Source organism: Pipistrellus kuhlii, unplaced genomic scaffold (genome assembly GCF_014108245.1).
Source record: "Pipistrellus kuhlii isolate mPipKuh1 unplaced genomic scaffold, mPipKuh1.p scaffold_m20_p_29, whole genome shotgun sequence".
In the NCBI taxonomy this organism is placed as follows: domain Eukaryota; kingdom Metazoa; phylum Chordata; class Mammalia; order Chiroptera; family Vespertilionidae; genus Pipistrellus; species Pipistrellus kuhlii.
The window spans coordinates 7,052,015-7,072,304 of record NW_023425528.1 but is presented as its reverse complement, the minus strand read 5'-3'; the positions used below and the strand labels follow the sequence as shown (position 1 = coordinate 7,072,304).

Genomic DNA, 20,290 nt, shown 5'->3' with positions numbered 1-20,290 from the left:
TTAGCTTTTTCTGATCTGTGAAGATTTTTATCTGTCCTTCAATTCTGAATGATAACTTTGCTGGGTAATCTTGATTGTAGGTTCTTGCTATTCATCACTTTGAATATTTCTTGCCACTCCCATCTGGCCTGCATAGTTTCTGAGAAATCAGCTGACAATTTTATGGGTGCTCCTTTGTAGGTAACTGTTTTTTTCTTGCTCCTTTTAATATTCTCACTTTGTCTTTTGCTCTTGGCATTTTATTCATGATGTGTCTTGGTGTGGTCCTCTTTGGATTCCTATTGTTTGGGGTTCTGTGCACTTCCTAAAATTGTAAGTCTATTTCTTTCACTAGGTGGGGGAAGTTTTCTGTCAATATTTCTTCAAATAGGTTTTCAGTATCTTGTTCTCTCTCTTCTTCTGGCACCCCCATAACTCTGATGTTGGTATGCTTGAAGTTGTCCCAGAGGCTTCTTACACTATTTTCAACTTTCTGGATTCTCTTCTTTTCTTGCTTCTCCAGAAGAGTGTCCTTTGCCTCTTTGTATTCCAAATCTTTGACTTGATTCTTGCATTCTTCTAATCTGCTGTTGGGTCTCTGTATATTTTTTATTTCAGTCATTGTATGTTTAATTTCTAGTTGATTTAATTTATTTTTCATATTCTCAATGGTCTCATTAAATTTATCAGCCTTTTCTAGGAAATTCTTTAAAAACCTTATAACCGTGGTTTTGAACTCTATATCCAGTTTTTTGTTTTACTCCATTTCTTTTGTTTGAGATCTCCTTCCTTTTCTCTACATTTTCGCTGCTCCCCTGAGTTGGTAGTGTAGCTTTGTGGGCCTGGGTGACTTATATGATTCAATGGGTCAGCCTCCCAGTTGCCTGATGTGGACACTCTTGGTACACCCCTTTGTGGACTGTGTGTACACCCTTGTTGTAGTTAAGTCTTGATTGTTGTTGATGTCACTGGGAGGAATTGACCTCCAGGCCAATTGGCTGTGAGGACTCGCTGTGTCTATAATGGAAGAATTGCTGTGCTGGAGACACGTTTATGGGGGAGGAATTTTTCCTGTAGGGCTTTGGTGCTCACTGAGTCTGCCTCTTGAATGTGTCACTTATGGATGTGAACAGTTGAAATTTGATGTTGTCTCACACTGACCACTAGATACATTAGCTTCTGGATCTCCAATGGGGTGCAGTTCAGCTACTGTCTGAGGCCACCCTGCAGGAGCAGCAGTGAGAACCATAGTCCTCTCCTCCCTGCTTAGAGCTTGGAAGCTTCAGAGTTATCTGCACCAGGTTGCAAGTTTGCTAGGTTAAACTGCAATAGAGAAGGCCATTCATATGCAAAAGTCACTGCTTGGAGCTTGGGTGTGTTTGTAGATTGTGAGGGGCAGAGTGTCAGGGCAGAGTCTCAGGGCGGAGTCTCAGGACATCTCTAGGCTTGAGCATGGCAAACAGCAATAGCTTCCAGTCAGCCTTCTCTGACTCTCTGACCTTGTCCCAACATCTTGCTCCCCAGCACAACAAACAATTATTCTTGCATGCAGCTCTGCAAGCAAGCCACCCTTTTTTTCTGATCCAATGGCAGACATCCTAGCTTCTCCTCAGAAACTGGATTTCAGAGAGATTGGGAGCTTTTCTCTCTTTATGTTGAAGAAAGCAATGCCTTCCACCAGCTGGGATCCGCTGCCTTCCCATATTGCACTCATGCCCCTGTATCTCAGTTTTTTAGCTTTTGTGCCCTGAATGCTCCTTTCTCTTTCAATCTAGTTGTAGAGATTCCTCTCAGCCAGCTTTCCCATGGTTCTGGGAGATAGACGTTTTGTTTTTAGTTGTAGTTTTGAAATTGTTATGCACAGCAGCAGTTTAGGTGTGTTTACCTAAGCCTCCATCTTGGATCTCCTCTCATTTTTGGTTCTTATAAGTATATTTCTTGTATCATGTGATCTCACTCATCTAGGGGAAATAATGAACAACATAAACTGATGGACAAAAACAGACCCAGAGAGAGGGAAGCATCGATAAGACTCTCAAACCTCAGAGAGAAGGTAGGGGAGGGTGGGGGAAAAGGGCAAAGATCAACCAAAGGACTTATATACATGCATGTAAGCCTAACAAGTAGTCATGGACAACAGGGGAGTGGGGCATACGTGGGGAGGGGGGTTGGGATGAGAATGGGGGGATGAGGACAAATATGTGATACCTTAATCAATAAATAAATTTTTTAAATTTACTATCCCATCCACCTTACTATAGGTATTCACATAACCCTGTTGATTCCATTTGAGAAGCTGTGTTCACAGTATCTCTGAATAAGCAGTATCTGGACATGGTGAGGTCTATCACTCCAGCAAAAACTGGCCCTACAAAGTAGCAGGCAGTTGGGATTACAGACAACAGGTATGCATTCAATGCTTCATAAAAGAATAAAGTTGCCACCAAATAGCTCTGATAATCTGAAAGAAATCTTATAATGAGCAATGAATTCTTTGACCAATGAGAAGCAAGTTTATAATGATGCAGACATGACTACTTTTCTGATTTATAGCTTTGTTCCAAGCAACAGTTATACCCAAGATGATTATATTTGTCAACAGGGACAAATAAGTATCAAACCCAAGCCAGAAAGAATGGGCAGGGACTCAGGATCCAAACATATTTGTTGCAAGGAAAAAATTGGACACTCTCTTGTGCTTTAGTATTGGAAGTAGGAATGCCATAGAGCTATATGTATCTCAAACTGTGTTTAACAAGACAATTATTACTAAGAAAGTTTTAAAATCCAAAAAGAAGTGGAGTTGACGTTCAGTCATTTGTATTAGGAGCACAGAAGAGCAGTATATATAGATAGCCCACGAATATTTTCTATTTGCCCTTAGAATGTTTTTTGTTCTTATATTTTAATGTGGCTGTGTTATGTGTTCATAGAGTGAACATTACTTGAAAAACTTCAATAACCATACTGAAAACCTAGTTCTAGGAGTAACTAGGAAGTTCTTCACCTTTATCTTTCTGTTTTCCACTCTGTTTCTATTAAATTTGTTCAGCATTGTCTTATTGTTATTTCCTGAGTTAGAAAAAGTAATTAGTCTTTATGCTTCAAACAGTCCTTTTTAAATCTTAATTTTTAATAAGGAGCCATGGGTCAAACTGTTAGACCTCAAAGGGAGGGTGGGGATAAAAGGAAGAGATCAACCAAAGGACTTATGTGCACACATATGAGCCTAACCAGTGGTCAAGGACAATAGGAGTGTGGGAGCATGAGAGGGAGGTAGGGGATTGGAATGGAGGGTTGAGGAAAAATAAATTAATTAAATTAATTAAAAAATAAATTAATTAAAAAATAAAGAAAGAATAATTACAAAACCTAAGTTTCCCATTTTAATTCATTTCTCACCCATTCGAAAGCATTCACTGAGCCCTGATCTGGGCATGTAGGGGAATAAAAAAGAAATGTAACACACAGTCTCAGTTCTCCAGGAGATTATAGTCTAACTAGAGGCCCAGTGCACAAAATTTGTGCACTGGGAGGGTGTCCCTTAGCCCAGTCTGCACCTTCTCCAATCTAGGACCCCTCCGGGACTGTCTGACAATCCAGGAATGCTGGCTCCCAACCATTCGCCTGCCTGCCTGCCTGATTGCCCCTAACTGCTTATGCCTGCCAGTTTGATCACTCCCTAACCACTCTGCTGTCAGCCTTATCGATACTTAACTGCTTCCCTGCTGACCTGATTGTCCACAACAGCCTTCCCCTGCCAGCCCAGTCACCCTTAACTGCCCTCCTCTGCAAGCCTGGTTGCCCCTAACTGCCCTCCCCTGATGACTGGTCCCCTCCCTCCCCAGCAGGCTTGGTCACACCCAACTACCATCTTCTGCTAGCCTGATTGCCCATGCTGGCCTGGTCAACCACAACTCTCCTACCCTGCTGGCCATGTTGTGGTGGCCATCTTGTGACCACATGGGGGAAGCCATCTTGTGTGAGGGTGTGATGGCCAATTTGCATATTACCTCTTTATTATATAGGAGGATTGAAGAGAAGAGACAACCAAACAGAAAGCAATTAACTAACAACCTAGAAGAATGTATGGTTGAGTTAAGATACATGCTACAGGAGGAAGTGCTATACTAGTTTGGGGAGAGGGTGGTTATTAGGATCTGATTCAGTTAAGAAAGATCCAGTGGAAAAAGCAAAATTTGATCTGAATTTTTATGGGTATGTAGAATTTAAGTAGGACAAAAGGGACATGAATCAAAGGTTTGTGATTGGAATTAAGCATGGAATTTGGGGAAGGTCATAGGGAAAACAGTCTGTGTAGTTCAGGTGGCTAGGGAAAAACTGTCAACAAGGTTGGATATTAGCTTTACAAGCTATAGGACATTGAACTATTATGTAACTTTGAGCAGGAATTATAGGACGAACATTTTTCTTTTCTTTTTTTCATCTCAGTATATAGAATGCATTGAAAGTAAAAAACAAAACAAAACAAAACAAAAAAAACTATAACCAAGGAAAACTGTTAAGTGAAAGGTGCAGCAATCTAATTAAAATGTTGTGAGTACTTGAAGGGAGGTGCTGATAGAGGAAGGAAAGGGCAAAGAGTTGATAAAAGAGAGACATTGTGAAAGGAGAACCAACAGACTTGTTGGCTATCTGACTGATGACCATGAGGAAATTGGCATAAGCTAATGAACTTATGCTGGTTTGTGGGAAAACATGACTTGAAGTTTTAGGTAGGTTGAATTCAAAGTAATGGTGAATTATCTAAGAATTGATGTGCTAAGGCAATGGTTCTTAACCTTTCTAATGCCGCAACCCTTTAATAAAATTCCTCATGTTGTGGTGACTCCCAACCATAAAATTATTTTCGTTGCTACTTCATAACTATAGTTTTGCTACTGTCAATAAGTTGTATTGTAAATATCTGTGTTTTCCAATAGTCGCAACCCACAGGTGGAGAACCTCTGCTGTAGAGCCTAAAACCATCAGAAAATGCAGATATTTACATTACAATTCATAACAGTAGCAAAATTACAGTTATGAAGTAGCAACAAAAATAATTTTATGGTTGGGGATCACCACAACATGAGGAACTGTATTAAAGCGGCGCAGCATTAGAAAGGTTGAGAACCACTGTGCTAAGGGGTTTTGGAGATGTTAAACTGAAGGACAAATGAGAGATGGGAGCTTTTCTTTAAAAGAAAAATACTGAACACTTACAAAGTGATAAGCATTCAGGATATAAACATGAGTAAGACATGGTTCTAACCATCAAGGAATGTATAGTCTAATGGAAGGACAAATAAATGTAAATTATGCTGATGACTATGAGAAGGATGGATAGAAAAAAGTAAGAGTGGAACAAAAAAGATGCAATAGCAATGACCAAGGCAATAGATGCTGGTGACCTATCCCTAAGTAGTGAGAGTCAAGGAAAGATAAAATATACTGAAGAAATATTTAAAAGGTGAAATATTCAAGACTTAATAGTTGGTTTAATGGTGAAGGTTGGGGTGAGGAAGAAGTCGAGGATAATGACTCACAAGACTAACAGAAATAACAAGATGATTGGTGATACCACCAACTGAAATTAGAGAATAAAAACAGAAAGAAGAGGATGTTAATGTGGGAAGAAAATCATTATGTTTTGGTGTGTTGAGACTGAGGTCCATGTAGAACATTCGGGTAGAAATGTCAACTGCAAGTTTGCTATGCAAGACTAAAGTTTATGGAAGAAGACATGTGCTGAAGTTGTGCAGTTGGAAGTCATCAGCATACAGTGCAGTTAAATAATAGACATGAATGAGATCACTCAGAAGAGTATATAAGGAAAGGAGAACAGTGGATTAAGGACAGAACCCTAGAGACAGAAGAAATTATCAGACAATGGTAGAAAATGAAAGACAGGTTGCAGTGCATAGAGAATGAATTGGAAGTTAGAATGGGCAGAGAGAAAGGAGACCTTAACTCAGAGTTTTGCAAAAAATATGGGACCAACCACAATTAGAGAGTAGGACTAATTAAGAGCGACAGGAAATGAAATGGAGAAGAGTCATTTGGCAAGTGAGAAACATGTTAGAAAAGCCAATTGAGGAAATATTTTTAGGGAGGATTTTCAAGAATATAAAATGCTGCAGAGATAAGAGGAGAACAAAACTGGGGACAGTGTTGAAGGCTGAAGCCAGGTTACAAAGGAGCTAAAGAGGGAGTGGGTATTGACAAAATGGCATAGTGAATATCAATCACTCTTTTAAGAAATATGGTAGTAGGAATGAAAAGAAAGGGGGAAGAAAAGGATCTTAAAAGAGCAAAGCAATGATAAAGAGGAGGTAAGTGGAGATGGGAGCAAGAAGGACTACCAGGCCAGATATCTGTGACATCAAGTGAGATATCTGTCAAGATAACATTGAATTTGTTAAAGTAGATGAGAAGGATACAATGAAGGGGAGACCTTGAATATATTCAAACAAGTGGGGAGTAGTGTGGGAGACAAATACTTCAGGAGTTGAAATTTTAAAATAATTAAGTGAATTATCCTAAACACAACATATACACGTAGATCTTGTATCATATAGTAAAACACTGAAATGTTGGCTTTAACAAGAAAAGTAGACTGAAAGGGTTTGGTATCTTGAAAAAGCATGCTGACCGCTGTGAAGAGAATAAATTTGAGTGGGCTTAAAACATTTATGCAGCACTAGACAGCTAGATAATCCAGCTACAAATAATCAGGGAAAATATATCATTTCCCCCCTTTTCTAGTTTTCCCTTGAGGCACATGGGATTGTCACCTCTCGTTTTAGCTGGTCATTGTTACTTGAGTGCAGACATATTTGGCACCTCTGGCATGTGCTGCATTTTGAAGATACTCACAGAGCTCAGGATACCTAGGAACATGCTTGCAATCTCAGCTGCATGCCTACTGCTATTCTTCTTTGGGAGACCTGGTACCACCATGTAAGCATCACCAATGGTCTCTACCTGGGAAATAGGGGAAAGTATAGATTTAGCAAGCAAATAACTTATGGTGTGTGTGCGTGTGTGTGTGTGTGTGTGTGTGTGTGTGTGTGTGTGTGTTTTCACAAAATTTAAGTGGTATGATGGGAACCAGGTATACTTTTTGTAAAGTGAGAAGGAAAGGGATATTGTTAGTGGTTCACAGGACTGGCTGCACAGTAGAATCATTTAAGAAATTTTATTAGAAAATACTGATGTCAGGTCCCACACAGATAAAATTTTGAAATAAGTAGAAGTACTTTGCAGGCTTCTGGCTGGCCTTAGAGCACTATTAGGCTCCATACAATTCCTGGGAAAAGGAAAAGGGCAGATTTCTGAGACTGTCTGTAGGTATCTATGGGGAATCACCCTAGGAAAAGGTGCACCTGGCACTCCTCCATCAAACAATTCACTAAATGATTTCAGATAAATGAGCTATGGCAACCTTAATGCAAGTATAGGAAAAGGGAAATAATGGAGGTGGAAGAGTTCATTCCTTTTGCTTTGCCTTGCTAATATAATAAAATTAGTTTATCAGTCTCATTGGATATGAGAAATGGTTTTTTTTTTTTTTTTTGGTTTTTTTTTACCACCAGCTATCTCCTCCTCTCGTAGTGCTAACACTTAAGGGCAGCACTACTAAGCCTCACCTGCTTTGGAGGAGACAGTTAGAGCTGGAAACTTGTAAATAAAGGAAAATATGTGCTCCTTATCTTCCCCACAGAAATGTGCTCACTTTTTTAGGTGACCAGTAAGTTGGAGCTTTTCAAGTAAATCCAAAAGATAAGTAAGTTGAAAGGACTTTTATGAAATCTGCCAATCTGACTCTGCTATTATAAGTGTGGATGCAGCTTAAATCCATGTTCTCCTAGAGAGCAGTACTCATGACTTCAATGGATAAGACCATGCTATCTTGGTTAGAATCCAAGATCTATCATTTATAAACTGTATAGCCTTGGGCAAGTCACTTAACCTCTCTGTGCTTCAGTATCCTTATCTGTAAAATAGGGATTATGACAGTATCTACCTCATAGAGTTTTCTAAGAACTAAAATCTTAATACATATCAAAGCACTTAAAATCTGCCTGGTGTATAATAAATGCAAAATATCTCCTCCTCATCATAATTGGCATCATTACCAAACTGATAAGTCTTGAAACAAGCCTTAGAGAAATAATCAGTAGTAATCAGCAATAGGCCTCTCATCATGATTTTCTATATAGCCAATAACAATTATCTTTGCACTAATGAGTCTTTGTACCTCAGCATGCTTCCAATCAGGACCTCCCTTACCTGGTGGACTTTGAGAAAAGGTTTCCTGCCCTCAAATAAGCATGCCTCTCTACACAGAGGGAGGCAATGGGTACTGTCCAGATGCTATATGGGAGGGGAAAATTCACTGGCTGGCCATTAAGATTTGAGTCATTTACACAGGAGTTGGATATGGATAAAAGATTAGAAGGTCAAGGAGCATAGGCACTGCCTAGCCTTGGTGTGGGACTGCAGGGGGAAACTGTAGATTGCATAAATCAGCAAAAGGACAGAGAAAGGGAAGAGGAGGTATAGAAAAGGGTCTGGTCGAGAGGAGGTAATGGCAGGAGAATTGAAATTGAAAACAAATCATGCACTTCGTAATTCTGCAGTAGCCTTCTCATTTCCATTTCAGATTATTAAGTGCTAGAAGAAGCGATTCTAACTTTACGGGGCATGGGGAAGAAAGCACAAACAGGTTTGATGAATCACTGCTGGTTCAATATTTTTCCTTTGTGCTATTTATTTTTAATAAACTGGACTAAAAAATCAAATTCCAATTTTGGATTCACATAGCCCTGCTCTGTCCTGGAAACAGCCAACTAACTCCCTACTATAACCATAAAGTACAAAAATATCTAACATCCTCATCCCTACGATCATCAACAATTGTCTGAACAATATCAGCTGTATTGATTAAACCAGTGACTGTCTTACTGCTCATGCTGAATCACCGTTTATTTTAGTTTCAACTGAATTAGATTTTGGTGATTTGTTTTTCTCTTCAGGCTGCTTGAGTTCAACAAGTTGAGATGAGTAGTCTGATTCCATGGATATTTTTCTCCTTCATAGTCTCTATGTGTGCTTCTTGACTAATTTGCAGCTCTTGCTGATTGGCAGGTATGATGTCTATTTGTGAGTCGTATTTAAATGACTTTGCCTAGCCCTGAGGCTCTCTACCTTACCTGAAAGGGCCCTGTCTAATCTGAGATAAACACACTACCCCGTGTGTGATTTAAGAATTGGAACATTTCAGACTTCTGTGAAGGAAACAATGAATGGAGTTACTCATTCTCCAGCAATGCCTTGGTTCCTGGGGCAGAGGAGTGTCTAAAGTTTGGAATGCCTGTGACATCTTTCTACACCCAATAAGATAAGCATCCATGTTGCAGACTACCTGGAAACATCTATGCACAGCTATGAAAATTTTGGCAAGTTTCTTCCTAGAGACAAGATAACAAAATCAAGTGTAAGGAAGCATCACATCTAAGTGAGTTCATGAAGTCATCTATTTTTTTATTCATCTTCTGCAAACTTTGATAGGAAAAGTAGAAATTAAAAGGCTGGAAGGGTAGAGAAAGGTGGAAGCAGGAAATTGCACCTCACAATTAACCACTTCCCAGACCTTACAACAATAGGTGAGATTTTGGTTATCCTGCAGTACCCCCTAAGAGCCTCAGATTTAATAGCTCTTGAACATGAGTAATTCTAGAATTCTCTTCTGTATATATATAAAAAATACCTAAATGGAAAACCAACTTTTATCAGCATGTATTTCTACATAAACTTTACCAAGATGAACTCTGTAGCAGTTACCAACTACAAGCAAAACACCAATACTTCTATATCCCCTTCAGTGCCTAGCATTATACTGCCTACACTTTAGGGAGTCAGCCACTGAAGTGCAATAACATTTTTGGACCTAATCTCTTCTTAGTCCCAATTCTAGGAAACAGCCCAAAAGAAATGTGACCAGCAATCATGTCAGGCTTTCATTTCCAATGAGATACCCATGCAAAATTTTTAATTTACTATTTAAATTTTAATTCCTAAATAACAAATAATAAAATAGCATCTTTTTATTTTGAAGTATACATAGATGAGCCTCATATAAAAAATTCTCTCTGGAATATATACTGAGTGGCCAGATTATTATGACCATCTGATGTTTGTAGGCAAATTAGCCGTACAGTACATCGTATGGGATATGGAAGTCGAAGACCTGTTTGAACACCTTTGCTCTCTGCAGTTACCAAGATAAAACATCTCCAATTCACATAGGAACACAAGGATTGGACAGTCGAGTATTGGGAAAAAGTCATGTGACCCAATGAATCACGTTTCCGGTTACATCATGCAGATGGCAGAGTGAGAATTTCGTGGAAACAGCATGAAAGCATGAACCTCACATGCATGAATACAACCCTTTAAGCTGGTGGGGGCAGTGTTATGGTTTGGGGCATGTTTTCCTGGTACGATTTGGTCCCTTAATTTGTGTGGAACAACATATGAATAGCACAACATACCTAAGTATCATTGTTGATCAAGTTCATCCTATCATGTTGATGACATTTCCCAATGGAGATGGCTTCTTCCAACAAGACACTGCACCATGCCACAGTGCTCATATTGTGCAGGAGTGGTTTCAAGAACATGAGGGATACTACCTTGCTTAGGTGGCCCCCACAATCACCAGATCTCAATCCAATTGAGCATTTGTGGGACAAAGTTAAAAGAGACATCAGGCAGTTGGCTCTACAACCATCAAATCTCAAAGAACTGGACAATGCTATTCATCAGGCATGGTGTCAGATTTATCACATCACCTTTCAACATCTCCTGGAGTCAATGCCAAGAAGAATCGCCACAGTATTGAAGGCAAAAGGTGGCCCAATGAAGTACTGATGGGATGGTCATAATAATCTGGCCACTCAGTGTATTTCTGTGCTAATTAACTTTTCTTGTAGACATCATGACTGCCAATGATGGCATCAAAAAGTATGTACAGGTCATTGAGAAGATCCACCACTTCAGTGGGATCATTCACAGCTGAGATGGTGGTGAAGCACACAATGTCACTGAAGTACAAGGTGATCAAGTCAAAACCCTCAGGTTCAACCGTGCAGCACTTTTTTTCTCTTTTTTTTTTAATATATTTTGATTTTTTTCCTCCTCCCTCTTTCCATACCTACCCTCCCTCCCCAGAGTTTTATGTCCATTGGTTGTACTTATATGCATGTATACAAGTCCTTCGGTTGATCTATTATCTCCCCCAGACCTCCCTCCTCTCCCCACTGTAATTTGACAGTCTGCTTGTTGCTTTATTGTCTCTATATCTATCTTTTGGTTCATCAGTTTATAATATTCATTATTATCCATAAATGAGTGAGGTCATGTGGTGTTTCTCTTTCATTGACTGGCTTATTTCACTCAGCATGATGTTCTCCAATTCCATCCAGGTTGCTGCAAATGATGAGAATTCCTTCTTTTTATGGCAGCATAGTATTCCATTGTGTAGATGTACCACTGTTTTTGGATCCAATCATCTGCTGATGGGCACCTAGGCTGTTTCCAAATTCTGGCTATTGTAGATTGTGCTGCTATGAACATAGGGGTGCAAATATCCTTTTTGATTGATGTTTCTAGTTTCTTGGGATATATTCCTAGGAGTGGGATTACTGTGTCAAATGGGAGTTCCATTTTCAGTTTTTTGTGGAAACTCCACACTGTTCTCCACAGTGGTTGCACCAGTCTGCATTCCCACCAGCAGTGCATGAGGGTTCTTTTTTCTCCGCAACCTCAACAACACTTGTCATTTGTTGATTTGTTGATGTTGGCCATTCTGACAGGTGTGAGATGGTACTGGATTATTGTTTAGATTTGCATCTCTCGGATAATTAGTGACTTTGAGCATGTTTTCATGTGCCTTTTGGCCTTCCTTCTGTCTTCTTTTGAAAATATTCTATTTAGGTCCATTTCTTAATTGGATCATTCATCTTCCTTTTATTTAGTTGTATAAGCTGTTTGTAGATGTTGGAGATTAAACCTTTATCAGTGGTATTATTTGCAAATATGTTCTCCCACACAGTGGGCTTTCTTGTTGTTTTGTTGATGGTTTCTTTTGCTGTAAAGAAGCTTTTTATTTTGATGTAGTCCCATTTGTTTATTTTCTCTTTAGCTTCCATTGCCCTAGGGGCAGTATCAGTGAAGAAGTTCTTTTGGCATACGTCTGAGATTTTGCTGCCTGTGGATGCTTCTAGTATTTTTATGGTTTCCTGTCTGATGTTTAAGTCCTGTATCCAATTTGTGTTTATTTTTGTGTATGGTGTAAGTTGGTGATCTAGTTTCATTCTTTTGCATGTGTCTGTCCAATTTTCCCAGCACCATTTATTGAAGAGACTGTCTTGACTCCATTGTATATTCGTGCCTCCTTTGTCAAATATTAATTGAGCATAGTGATTTGGGTTGATATCTGGGTTCTCGATTTGATTCCATTGATCTATATGTCTGTTCTTGTGCCAGTACCAGGCTGTTTTGAGAACAGTGGCTTTGTAATATAGTTTGAAGTCTGGTATTGAGATCCCTCCTACTTTACTCTTCTTTCTCAGGATTGCTGTGGCTATTCGGGGTCTTTTATTGTTCCAAATGAACTTTTGGAGAGTTCTTTCTAGGTCAGTGAAATATGCCGTTGGTATTTTAATGGGGAGTGCATTGAACCTATAGATTGCTTTAGGAAGTATGGACATTTTGATGATGTTGATTCTACCAATCCATGAACATAGTATTTTCTTCCATCTCTTTACATCTTCCTCTATCTCCTTTTTCAGTGTTGTGTAGTTTTCCGCATATAGGTCCTTTACTTCCTTAGTTAAATTTATTCCTAGGTATCTTAATTTTTTTGGTGTGATGGTAAATGGAATTGCTTTTTTAGTCTCTGTTTCTGTAGTTTCACTGTTGGGGTATAGAAATGCCATGGATTTCTTGGCATTAATTTTGTATCCTGCTACATTGCCAAATTCATTTACTAAGTCAATTAGTTTTTAAATGGAGTCTTTTGGTTTTTTTATGTACAATATCATGTCATCTTCAAATAAGGATAACTTTACTTCTTCTTTTCCAATTTGGATGCCTTTTATTTCCTCCTCTTCTCTAATTGCAATGGCTTGTACTTCCAGTACTATGTCAAACAGGAGTGGCGAGAGTGGGCATCCCTGTCTTGTTCCTGTTCTGCCCTTTTTGAGGGATTCAGCAACTTAACTGAAAAGCAGACACAGTTATTCCTCAGAGGAAAGATGCCTTCCATTATGTCACACACAGACCTGCTAGAATATAATTTATCTAAAAATCACTGTCAAGTAAATGATGAGGAAAAAAATATCACCTGGATAAAAACATTAATTCTTTCATTTATTCTACAAATATATATCAAGTGCTTACAATGTGCTAAGTATTGTGCTAGATGCTGGAATACAGCACTTACCAGACAAACCTAGTCTGTTCCTTTGTGAATTTTTTTCAGCTCTCTTTCTTCCACAGCACTCTATGCCCTTAGCGAATGTTCTGAGGTAGTTTCCCTTGCAAGAGACTAGTTTACCCAATTATCTCCTAGAAGATCCTGTTACAACAGAATGAAGTGCCTGGTAAATTTTGGAAATTGTAGTGAATAGATAAAACTTTCAACTAAGGAATGAAAATCCTAGAAATACAATTCTACTACTTTCTTCTAGATGTTCAAAGAACTTCCTTTTAATTGATCAACTACAGGCAAAGTCATGAAATGACAGAAAAACCAAGGTACCAAAACTTAAATGACCAGCAGGTACAGGTAGTAGAAAATTAGCAAGTGTGCTCTGCTCCCTTGATTTCTAATTATTCTTTGGTTGTTTTTTTTGTTTTGTTTTGTTTTGGTGTTTTTTTTTTGCGGGGGGGGGGGGGGTGGGTTGTTTTGTTTTGCATATTAACCTTTTATTATATGGGATGGAGGACAGGGAATGTATCAATTTTTTGTACCACCAGAAGCTAGCATACTATCTGGTTAACATTGTATATTTGTTTTGTTTTGTTTTTAATTTCTTTATTGATTAAGGTATCACATATTTGTCCTCATCCCCCCATTCCCATCTTAAACCCCTCCCCAGGTATGCTCCCACTCCCCTGTTGTCTGTGACCACTTGTTAGGCTTATATGCATGTATACAAGACTTTTGGTTGATTTTCCCCCCTTTTCACCACCCTCCTCTACCTTCTCTCTGAGGTTTGACAATCTGATCAATGCTTCCCTGTCTCTGGGTCTGTTTTTGTTCATCAGTTTATGTTGTTCATTATTTCCCTTAGATGAGTGAGATCATGTGATACAAGAAATACATTTATAAGAACTGAAAATGAGACAAGCAATAATGGTTATGCTGGGAGGCAAATGAATCAGTCTTTGGTGAGTTTCTTTATGGGCCAACAGTTCTTTTGAGTCCCAATTTCAATGTCAAACAGTTCCTTATGTATACATGTCAGCAATGATGTTTCAGTTCTGGAAGGTGGACAAATGGTGGTGATGCAGATCCGATCCTCTCTGGTTTGGTCCTGGGCAACCTGCAGTGATGCACAGCTGATGACTGCTAGTATGGCAAGGTGTTCTCAGCATCTTCCATCTCTGGACTGTTTCTCTTCTGTATTCATGGCTGGAGCAGTCCTGTCAATTTCTCTCTGTTGCAGGAATCCATATGGTGTTGGAGTTGTTTTCTGAAAATATACAAACTTATTCTCAAACAAAAGTTAATAAAGGAATATTTTCTATAAATTTGACTTGGGATCCTTTTTCATTTTTTGCCCAAACGATTTTTCTTTGGCTTGTTTTGACACCATGTGTGTTTTTCATGGGTGTTTTGCTGTTAGCATTACAAATGAAAACTAATTTTCTAAAGTAAAAATTTTCTAGATGTAATTTACTTACAGGATATTTTTCCTTACATGATATTCTTCTACTATCCCCCTTTTATTTAAATATTAGGAGACTTTTGGAAATTTTATAATGTAGCCTTGATATCTTTTAAATTTTAATTTTCACCCTTGGGAATCAATAAAAAATCATCTTGTTGGTGCTTGGATACAAAAGTAACAGTTCTCTTAATATTTTAGAATTACAACAGTATAATGTACAATTATCCCAAACTTACAAACTAATTCTTTGAATGTCTGGAAGCAATTTAAAAAGGATATGAAAGGATTTAATCCCTTCCACTGTGTAGAGGTTCCCCTGGGAAGGCACCTGATCATTCTATATTTGCCCTGTTTGGCCAAGAGGTACCCTCTTCTCACAATCCAATTGCCCACAGCTGTTGCCTTAGCTATCTGTTCTTGTTGAGGTTGAAGCCTAGTGGTGGCTAGTACCATGGATCTATTTCTCGCCCAGTGGAGTAAGCTGGGCCCTCTCTCGAGAAGAAACCAGGGTTCCCAAGATATGTGATCAGTGCTGGGGCCTTGCCAGCAGGTGAGGGGATCCCAAGGCAGGTGCTGGGTGTGGAGGCCATGGGAGCTTAGGCTACCAAGGAGACAGAACTGAACCTCACATCACCCTGCTTGGCCCCAGAGGATGGCTGGTTAGCCAGAGATGGGTAAGATTCCTCAGGGAAGGAACAACCTAAGACAGGCACAGTCACAGAGGGGCCATCAGGAGAGAACATGGGGGTCAATAGAGGTGGGGCACAGACCCTTGCCCTCCCAACAATGCAGGGGCCTGAACCTTCACCCCTTCTGAGGGAGGTCTCCTGCCTCCATAGCTGCTTCATTTCCCATTCCAAGCTCAAATTGGGACCCAGATAACAGACAGAGACTTGGCTGACAGCAGCTGCCCTCTCACTGCAACAAGACCTGTTTGAGTTGTCTCATACCCATGGTGTTGGGATGTGGGTTTTTTTAATATCTAAACCCAGCCTAGTACCAGGAATGTTCAGGGCCTACTCAAGAAGGCAAATAATCCTTTCCACTAATATTTACAGGGTAAAATAAGATTGTTATTAGAGTATTAAATTTGACACTAAATAGTAGTCAAGTTTTCAGACTAATTTAAATTGGCTAATTGAAATAAATGAATATTCTAGAAAAATTAATTGTACTGAACAAAAAACTATTCCTAAAGTGTTAACTAAAATTTTTATTGGTAGTTCATCTCATGATAAAATTGTGTAATATGTAATGAACCTAAAGCAGTCATATTTTAGTGCAAAAAATTAAAATTTAAAAGCTATCCAATTATTCTTTGATTTGAAGGTGTGACTCAAATCTACTGGGATTAGAGAAGGTACCAAAAGAGAGAGAGAGAAGGTACCAAAAGAGAGAGAGAGAGAGAGAGAGAGAGAGAGAGAGAGAGAGAGAGAGAGAGAGGTTAGTTGATGAGTGTATTTTTTCTATGTTTAATAGAATACATAGTTACAAGGATTCACACTCTTTAGGGGTTCACACATATGATAGTAGCATCTGTGTTAGAAGTTTTTTTGTTTTCTGTTTTTCAATTTCCAGCTCTTCAGTCCATTCCTGGATCAGATCTTCCAAGTTGCTTGAATATTGTCCCAACATTCAAAGTATAGAATCAATGATATTGGTCTTTTTACTCTTATTGAAAGTTTTAAAGTGGATGAAGTAAAACAGAAAGGAGTCAGGGAATTCTTACTTCCCAAACTCAGTGATAATGGAACAGGACCCTTTATCAAAAGCCCCTTCCTTTAAAATGCCAGGTGAGGGGAGGTTAACCCATGTAAAAGTAGCAAAAGTCACCACCCACCATCATATTCACCCTGGTCCATTCACAGCGATCATTTTCTTTGAGTAGTTGTTTCCCTAACATTCTGTTTCTTTCAAGACTGAGCAAAGGTGATGTGGGCAGGACCCTTCAGTTCTGAGATACAAACAGATGAATAGTAGCTACTTCTAAGGCAACAGGATCTGCTTTTGAGCCCAGTCCAGTTGTGAGTGATATAAAGGGAAATAGAGCAGGGAGTGCTGTTTTACCCTTCTAGATCATCAATCTATTAAATTATCCTCAACCTCAAGTGCTGCTGTATTGCCAATTCTTGGGCAGTGGAGGGTTCCTTGGCCTCTTAAATATGACCCAAGATCTACATGGTAAGAATAAACCCTCTTTCTCCCCACGGAATCCAGGAAGAATGGTGTTCCTTGTCACCTGCCCTTCATGTTAGTCAGGGCAATGTATAAATTCAATTGGTCTTGTCCCATTCTATGCCCTGATTCTTTAAAAGTGACTGTATACTATAGATTTTCAATACACCTTCCTAGGACTCTTCCCATCTACAGAAATAGGGAGCCTGGCATAGCATTGGAATAATGATGAGGTAGTCCCTCCTTGTTGCGGTATTTAGCATGCAGAAGGCTGTGTTCACAACAAAAAGTTTTGCTGGGCAGACATCTAGGAATCTGTCCCAATGAACTCTCCTATATGGCTGGGCCACACATCTGATACTCAGTATGCCAAGGCCAACACTAGTAGTTTTCTTCTGAGCCTGGTCCACATCTACAGTTCACCAAAGTCCTGCTGATCATCTCAGTAGCCAGATCAGATGCTTTGGTCTCCCCCTATTTCCTATTCCAGGAAGCTTCACAGTCTTTTCTCTATTTAAGTTTTATTAGCTATAGGGAGTTGGGAGACTACCTTTGTCTTTCAGTCAATCTAAACTTCCTCTGAAGCATTTCAGTGAGGTCAGTTCCAGCAATGTCTTCTTTGAAGGTCCCATGATATACAACTCCTTCTATCACCGACTTCTCTGCTGTCTTCTGAAATAACATATCTAGCATCAACACAAGGGCAAATGCTTTTACTCTTGATTTATGAGAAATTTTTAGTAATATGACCTTCATGATTTTTTTGTCTTTTATATAATATTAAACACCTGTTTGAGTGTCTTCAAGAAAGCCAGCTAGGCTAATGGAGGCATTGTTAACTGGATGAGTTCATATGCAGGGCCTGTCAGGCTTTCAATCCAAATCTTTCTTTTTTTTATGCTTTAGATACCTGCCTCTCAGAAAGCATCTCAGTGCTGTACTCCAGCCAGGCTCAAAAGCCTCTTCACCAAAGCTAACACAGCACTCATAGAGGGCACCCTGAGTTTCAGTATCCTGTAGTTTCAACAAAGTGCTAAACTGCTGGCTCCAGCATAAGAACCATAAGATCTCTTAAAAGGACTTTCTCTGTCCTTTTCTCATTTCCCCCTTTTAGTTCCACTCTCTAAAGAAAGAATCAGCCTTTTTAGAAATTTCATATTTTAAGGAGTTTATCACATTACAGGTACTCTTGCCCAAATCATTCCCTAGAAATCTAAGGAATCTCCTGCTTTTGTACCCCACATTTGCACTTTCTTCCACTTTAAACACTCTTTCAAATATCTATATTTTCCCTGAACCTCCAAAACAACCCATATTGCTTAAATAGTATAGTCATCATAATTATCTGTGATCTTCAATGCAATCATGACTGTATGAAGATCCCTATCCCATGATACTCATCTTGAAACAGTCTCAATGCTAGTGCCTCACAAACGCTTGATGGTTCAATTCCACCACTGAAAAGTTTGTTAGGTCAGATTGTTGATTGTCTGGAACAGAGGTTCACATACAGAAGAGCATAAAAACCAATGCTTATGTTCTTTGAAGATGTGCTGGAATGCTCCAGTTGAAAGGCCTCCAAGTAGCCACCTCCATGCTTCTTTGCCTAAAGAAGTGTCTTTTTCTCTTCCAAGATATGACAAGAATCTAGGGAGTTAATGTGGGTTCAAAATGGTTGCTGGGTAGTGCTAAGATTCACAGAGTCCTTACCTGATGAAATATTTAATCAAAAGTTGGTCATAGTTCTGAAGACTAAGCCCAGCACTTCATCAGCTGGGGACATTCTGAGAGGCATGCTCAGGAGGAGCTACTGGACTGTACACAGGAAGAGGCTTCTTAAGTATGTCTATGATTTTTTTACCCAGACGCAGTAAGAGAAAGGTGTACAAATCATGGGAAAAGCACCAAGACTTAGCAAAAATAAGTGAGTTTCAGCCAAAAAAAAAAAAAAAAAAAAGTTGTTAGTCAGCAGAAATCACAGAAAGACCATCTCCTTGCTTTCTGCTTTGGTGACATGAATATAAATTGTATCTGAGCAAATGTTACATCAATTGAAGGCAAGCAAATGGTTAATTGAGGATGGGGTAAAAAAGTTAATCAATTAAACTACGAGCATCATTTAGGCACAGCTTCATTCTGCTTCTGCTAGGTTTTAGATGAGGCCTATCAGATGCCAATTATAAAACTATAACTCCAATTATCTGACTCCCTTCTCTCCTCCACAAATTATCTAAATTTTCTAATCCGCATAGAAGACACAATTACCACCCCACCCCCATAAGGTCTAATACAAACTCAGGTCCAGGCTATGGGCCCTGACTGGCCCCTAGAAAAAGGGGATTTAAAAATCCAGTAGATAGTTCAGAACATCATTGGTATCCTCCTGGCTGTCCTTGAGCTCCATTTTGGAGGAACATTTAACAGATTATGGCCTGAGTAAGTACTTTGCATGCATTGTTTCACTTTATTCTCATTATAGATAGATGAAGTAGGAACTCTTCATTTCTCAAAAGGGAAAACTGAGGCACACAGAGAGAGTAACTTACTCAAAGTCGCATGGATAGTAAGTGAACAGAATTCAAATTTGATCCTAGGTAATATCAGTCTACAACATTGTCCTTCTTACAAATGTCTCAAACCTCAACTGGGAGTTATATTTTATTTTTAAATTTCTTTATTGATTAAGGTATCACATATTTGTCCTCATCCCCCCATTCTCATTCCAAACCCCTCCCCACACATGCCCCCCACCCCCTTGTTGTCCATCCCCGTTGGTTAGGCTCATATGCATGCACACAAGTCCTTTGGTTGATCTCTCCCCCTTATTCCCACCATTCCCTACCTTCCCTCTGAGGTCTGACAGTCTGATCTATGTTTCCTTGTCTCCAGGTCTGTTCTTGTTCATCAGTCTATTCAACTGGGAGTTTTAAACTCTTAATTCAGACACAACAGCTATTAGTTACCAGAGGTCTATATCAGTCCTACTGATGTTTTCACGAAGTGAGAAAACTCCCTAGAAGTAGGAGAAAATGGTTAGCCTTTACTCCCCCCCCCCCCAGCAACCTATACTAGTCTCAAATTTGTCTCTGCTTCCAGTCTATCCTTCTCCAAACCATTCCTAAAACATGAATTTGGCCATGTCACTTTCTTGCCTAAAACCCATTCATGACTTC

At 39.2% G+C, this 20,290-nt stretch overlaps 1 protein-coding gene across 1 annotated transcript in view; it reads right to left on the bottom strand.

Annotated features, from left to right (window-relative positions):
* The window catches only part of GUCY2F (guanylate cyclase 2F, retinal), a 99,560-nt gene that overhangs the window by 8,349 nt on the left and 70,921 nt on the right, over nt 1-20,290 (bottom strand). The window contains 8 exon segments of the mRNA XM_036454438.1: nt 2,254-2,347; nt 5,114-5,120; nt 5,526-5,529; nt 6,800-6,959; nt 10,966-11,147; nt 16,435-16,631; nt 18,828-18,907; nt 18,910-18,998. Of these exon segments, the coding sequence (XP_036310331.1) occupies nt 2,254-2,347; nt 5,114-5,120; nt 5,526-5,529; nt 6,800-6,959; nt 10,966-11,147; nt 16,435-16,631; nt 18,828-18,907; nt 18,910-18,998 (813 nt within the window).